The sequence below is a fragment of the Lynx rufus genome, unplaced genomic scaffold, assembly GCF_022079265.1.
Source record: "Lynx rufus isolate CCGP_SWC_20201006 ecotype Redwood Valley unplaced genomic scaffold, mLynRuf1.p SCAF_1, whole genome shotgun sequence".
In the NCBI taxonomy this organism is placed as follows: Eukaryota; Metazoa; Chordata; class Mammalia; order Carnivora; family Felidae; genus Lynx; species Lynx rufus.
Window position 1 is genome coordinate 50,329,332 of NW_025814823.1, and position 6,000 is coordinate 50,335,331.

General features: G+C 38.5%; 1 protein-coding gene across 1 annotated transcript in view; it reads left to right on the plus strand.

Moving 5' to 3' along the window:
- The window catches only part of LMO7 (LIM domain 7), a 195,823-nt gene extending 191,818 nt beyond the window's left edge, over positions 1 to 4,005 (plus strand). Inside the window, exons 32-34 of the mRNA XM_047080733.1 lie at positions 607 to 715; positions 1,831 to 1,933; positions 3,260 to 4,005. Of these exons, the coding sequence (XP_046936689.1) occupies positions 607 to 715; positions 1,831 to 1,933; positions 3,260 to 3,282 (235 nt within the window). The 3' untranslated portion in view covers positions 3,283 to 4,005. The remainder of the gene's footprint in view (positions 1 to 606; positions 716 to 1,830; positions 1,934 to 3,259) is intronic.
- Positions 4,006 to 6,000: the final 1,995 nt, after the last annotated feature.

Sequence of the window (6,000 nt, forward strand, 5' to 3'; positions counted from 1 at the left end):
TTTTTTTTAGCTATCCAATGAGGGATTTGTTAAGAAGACATAGCCATCTAAAATAATGTTACTTGTTCCAGGATCTCTAAAGTGTGTATCATGGAGTTTTGAATTAAGAAGGGATACGAATTTGTGGTAAATGTGGGGAGAGATGAAGTCTATGGAGTTGGAGGAAGGCAGAGGACAGAGTGTGCACTTACTTATCTGAGAGCTCTGCCCTACAAGAGCAGATAGGAGACGGGCTGTTGACTTTTTTGCCCTGGAAATGTCTCTCTCAAGGAGGCAGCATGGGCAGTGATACACTGTGTCACTACTGTGCTAGTACGATGGGATGCAATGGTAAGATGTGATCTAAGGACAGTAACGTCAGGAGGTACAGAATGGACGAATTACACTGAAATTGTTCATTTGTACAAATAGGTGTCAAGGGTTTCGGAACCACCATGGAGATCCTTCAAGGTACAACATAGCATACTTTGATTGTCTGGTGACCACTCTCCTCCCACAGATGCATACTTTCCTAAGTACTTATTAATGTTAATGCCAGAGTGTGATTTTAAGTAACCTTGATTTGAGCAGATGAAAGCCTCCCTTCCATTCTTGTTCCGCGTCTAGGTCAGTCAGTGGGAAGCGCATGTGCTCCTACTGTAATAACATTCTGGGCAAAGGAGCCGCCATGATCATCGAGTCCCTGGGTCTTTGTTATCATTTGCATTGTTTTAAGGTGAGATGGAGACAGACAGCCTGTAGGCCCGCAAAGCTTTGCTTGGAGAGCGCATGGCTTCTTTGCGCGCTGGGTGTGGATGTGTCACTAACAAAACTCCGTGCTACATGCGTCAGTCTGTGCTGCACTTTGAATCACAAATTGCCTGTTCTCAAATCTTAAACTAGTTTCAAAAATTAAGTCCAGAAACACTATGTACTACCAGCCTCCAATCTGTTAAGATTCTAGAAGTCAAATTTACAGCTTATAAATGCTTCATCTAACATGCTGTCATAGGCATACCTGAAATAAAATTTACCAGTGTTGTTAAGAGCATGGGGACATGCAATTCCAAGTGTCTGAAAGCTTAGCTTTACTAGGGAGAGTATGTGAAGAAGAACATTGTAAATATTTTTATAGCTGCAAAGCCTGCTTACACCTGGTGGGTTTCTGCCCATAGGAAGTAAGCCTGTAATTACTTTTTTTTTTCTTCAATATCTATCTTTAGGGACACATCTATGTGATTCTAGAACTTGCATTGGGCCAGAAAGAGACTTTGGTTCTTATTCCTGGAGTCTCGCAGACCACAGCTTGTTTAAGCCTGTGTATTGCTGGCTTGAGTGGTTCCTGGGCAGAACAGAACGAGTCAAAGTAATTAGTGTTTGAACATGTGGAACCGATATATGTTGCCTTGAAGTGAAAGTGCCGTGTCCAAACGCTTGCCAGGCTGGTGCAGTGGGGACACTAGGTGTTGCCCACCCCAGAGGAAAGTGCCAGAAACCCACTCCTCATTTACCTCACTAGTTCATGCAATGCCTTATCCTCTCACATTCCCCTACAAGAAACGAAGACTGAATTCTTTCAAGCTAATCAGCAAATCATTTTTACTCTTTTGGTATATTTAGAATGATAATTTTGACTCTTAAAATTGGACTTAAGAACTCTTTAATGTCTCATCTGGCAGGCTTGATTTTCATCTACTAATTATCTTTTGGGCTTTCCCCCCCCCCCCCTTTGCTGAAATGTATTTAAGAGCTTAGAAGCTGCATTCTGCTCAATCTTTTCTTGTTTTTACCTAAGAGTGCCCCAAGACTTCCTGAGCTGACTGACTGTGGTGGTTCTTTCTCGTTCCTCAGTGCATTGCCTGTGAGCGTGACCTCGGAGGCTCCTCCTCAGGAGCTGAAGTCAGAATCAGAAACCACCAACTGTACTGCAATGACTGCTATCTCAGATACAAATGTAAGAGAGCAAATCAGGGAGAAAATTTCTTGTCTTCTAAGGAGACCACGGGTTCCCGTGCATTTCCCTGAACCTGCATCCACATTCCCCTCAACTTCCCTGCCTTAGATGCCAGGCTTTAGGAATCTTAGTGTGTCCCCCTCAAAGAGGCTGCGGTGAGTGGGTCAGTGCTCCAATGCCAGCCACACTCTGGTGGGTCAGGGGTGGAGAGTGAGGAATTGGAAAGGGATGTATGGCTGAAGCAGGACAGCATTCTGTGCTGTCTGCTCAGTGTTTGGAGAAACTTCTAATGACTTGAGGATATCAACAAACCAAAACAGACAGCTAAAATGATCCTTCTGGGTAGACTGTAAGCTGTTTTTTGGCAAAGAGTTGGTCCCTCATCATTAGCTGATTCCTATTAGCTAACAGTGGGCTTTGATTATGTGATTCAGAACATGACCAACTTTGAAACCTATGATTTAAAAAAGGTAATAAAGAATAGTTTATGCTTTGTTGCTATACAGTCATATATCCGTATATACAAAATTTAAAAAAGGAGAACATTTATTCTGATTATATGGTGTTTCAGTGTCATTTTTGGAAAAACTGAGTTTTTTAAAAACTTCACATGCTGGCTTGTGTCTAAGCACGTTTTTGTTTGTGTGTTAATAAAACATAAGATAGCACAAATAGATTGCATATTGTTTATAGCCACATAAAGACAACTATTACTGCTGTTTATATTTTGAACCTTGATGCTGGTAACATGTGTTTCTTCCTTATTGTGAAAGGGTGTTACAAGTGGTATCAGCAAAACCATTTGCTTTTGAACTCTGAGGTATTTATATGGCCCTTTATGTGAAGAGTGCTTTGAAAATGGTTTCAGCTCAGTCAACTCTCTCTTATCTGTCAGCGGGTTGTGAACCTTCTCTCCCCAGCATCCCGTCCTTTGGATGCGACCACTGAGGTTGGAGAGTGGCAAGGCTGGGCATGTAATGGCGGGAGTGTGTGTATGTGTGTGCGCTTTTCTCTCTTTAATCAAATTCCCAAGCCAAATATATTTGATCTTTGGAATCTTCAGGGGAAAATTGCCCATGCCTTTTCTCTCCTCCAGTACAAATAATAGAGAGTTGAGTGTAATTTCTATATTAGCAGTTTATTTTTATAAATAATTTTAGAAACGAGGCTGTGATTTGCCTAGCTTTACCCTAAGTGAGTGACAAGGTCACGCTTTCTACCTCACGGGGCCATGCTCTGAGTGATTACCACTATGTATCCCAGGCAGCGATACTCAAGTATTTCTCAGGCCTAAGTACTTTTCTTTTTTTCTCCTTGCCCGATCAGCTGGACGGCCAACCGCCATGTGATGTAAGCCTCCCTGCGAAAGCACTGTTGCAGATAGAAGAAGAGGTGGTTGCTGCTGATGTAGATCTATAAATACATGTTGGATTTCTTTTGTGCTCTTTTTTAAAAAGGATAACACTTTTTTTTTTTTTTGCCTCTCTAGATTACATCAGAGCATTATAGTCTTGGTAGAACGTGTATTTTTGTTGTTGTTGTTTATTTATAAGAAGGTAATTCTGTATGGGGGGAAAAGTGCAGTATTTACTTTTTGAAGTCAGCATCTTAAAAAGCACAAGGGAAAAATAAGAACTTCAAAGTATTTTTGGCGCTGATAATGATCTAGTTTGACTTTCTAGTGGTGTTTTGAAGAGGGTTATTTTATTGTTTCTTTTTTAAAAAGGTTCTGAAACATTATTTGAAATAGTTAATATAAATATATGATTGCATTTGCTGTTTATTGTAATGTATACTAAATTAATACAGAACCGTATAGAAAATGTCACTAAAATCTACCCACAAATCTGCCTTCTGTATCCTTCTTTTCATCTATGTAATATTGTGCTTTTTTTTTTTAAGAAAAACTTTTAGCATACGTGACATTTTATTTGCTTGATGAAGAGATCTCTATTTTCTTCAGAATTGTCGCTAAGCAGTTCTCAATAGAAAGCTGCTGTTTTTCATTAATACAAAATCATCAGGGTTTGTATACCAAAAGTTTTCTCCAGGAACTAACAAGCCTTTCTGTTCATTGCATTTGTAAATAAACTTGCTGTTGCATTAAGGAATGGTTCTCCTTTTTCTTCTCTGTGTGTGTGTTTGTCTACCTCCCAAACCTTTTAATCCGATTTCAGTATGTGGCTTTTCTTGATATTTTTTTATTTAGCGTCTTTACTGAGATATAAACTAACATATAATCGACTTCATATATTTAAACTGTACGATATGACAAGTTAAATATGTGTGAATACCTATGAAATTATCACCATACTCTTGATGTTGTTTTATGTGGAAAACTTTCACTAGGAACTTTATTTTAGAGGGAAGGTTATTTCTGAATGCAGTACACTTCGATAGTAAGAGGTGAAATGGATAGTACATTGTTGAATCATTTGGTTAAAATCTTCATTCTTCTGCTTCCCCAATGATAAAAGAAAATAGTGGTTTAGAAAAACCTTCATATGTTTTCAGTCATATGTGGATTTTGAGAAACTTAACAGAAGACCATGGGAGAAGAGAAGGAAAAAAGATAGTTACAGAGAGGGAAGCAAACCATTAGGAACTCCTAAATACAGAGAACAAACTGAGGGTTGATTGGGGTGGAGAAGCCAGGGGTGGGAGGGGGAGGCAATGGGTGATGGGCATTGAGGAGGGCACTTGTTGGAATGAGCACCGGGTATTGTATGTAAGTGATGTATCACGGGAATCTACTCCTGAAGCCAAGAGCACACTGTATAGTATGTTACCTAACTTGACAATAAATTTTATGTATTAAAAAAATCTATGTAGAAAAAAACACATGTACTTTGTTTTAGAAATCTGGAATGGCAATGTAAGAATAGAAAACTAGCATGTTTTGAGCAAAAATATCAACTTGCACGAATCTTTTGTAACAAAGTAGAGTAGATAATTCTAGGGTATGAGAACTGTATTCGGAATAGGTTAGAAATAAGCTCTAATATGGGAGAAAATTTAAAATTTAGTTTGCTCTTATTTTTTAGTACTTCTTTTATTTAATCTAAAATAAAGAATGTGCTTCCTGGGGCACCTGGTTGGCTCAGTTGGTAGAGCATGATTCTTGATCTCAGAGTTGTAAGTTTAAGCCCCATGTTGGGTGTAGAGATTACTTAAAAATAAAATCTTAAAAAAATGTGCTTATTGATGAAAATTTATCAAATGCCTCAAAGCATAAATTTCTCAATTCCCAAACTCCAATGACAAGAACTCTGTTTGGATTCATTCTGTATACATTTACCCTACATTCTTGGTTAACACTGGATTGTGAATTTTTCTGTGTTCTTAAAATCGTTTCTATTTATCTTTATTAATGGTTAATATTTAGTTGATGATTCTAATGGGCATATTTCAGTTGTTTCTAGTAAGCATTTTAATATATGCAATGATTACATATTTACATATAAATGTATTTCTAGCTTAAATCCTGTAATGGACTCTTTGATCATTTTCTTTTTTCTTTTTTTAAAGTTTATTTTGAGAGAAAGAGCACAGGGAGGGAGGAGCAGAGAGAGGGAGAGAGAGAATCCCAAGCAGGTTCTGTGTTGCCAGTGCAGAGCCCAGCATGAGGCTCTATCTTACCAACTGTGAGATCATGGCCTAAGCCAAGATCAAGAGTTGGACGCTTAACTGATTTAGCCACCCCAGTGCCCCCATTTTTTCTCTTTATGTTGTCATAGATATGAATTTACTGACCCAGAATATAAGCGCATGCTTATATATATATGCATATATATATATGCATTTTAAGACTGTCACAATATATATTGCCAAAGTGGTTTCTGGAAAGATGCTACCAGCTTAGATCCCATGAGCAGCACATGGGCTTGTCCATTTCACTGCGTGCTTGCCAAAATGAGTTTCTATTGCCTTGTTGTCTGCCTGACACGCAGTAGCCCTCAATATGTAGTAGCTGCAGAAATTAATAAACTGGTTCAATTTGTCATGTTAATTCTGCTGCTTCTTGCCTGTAGCACAAGCTTTAGTTCTTACATCATGATTTTAGTTTT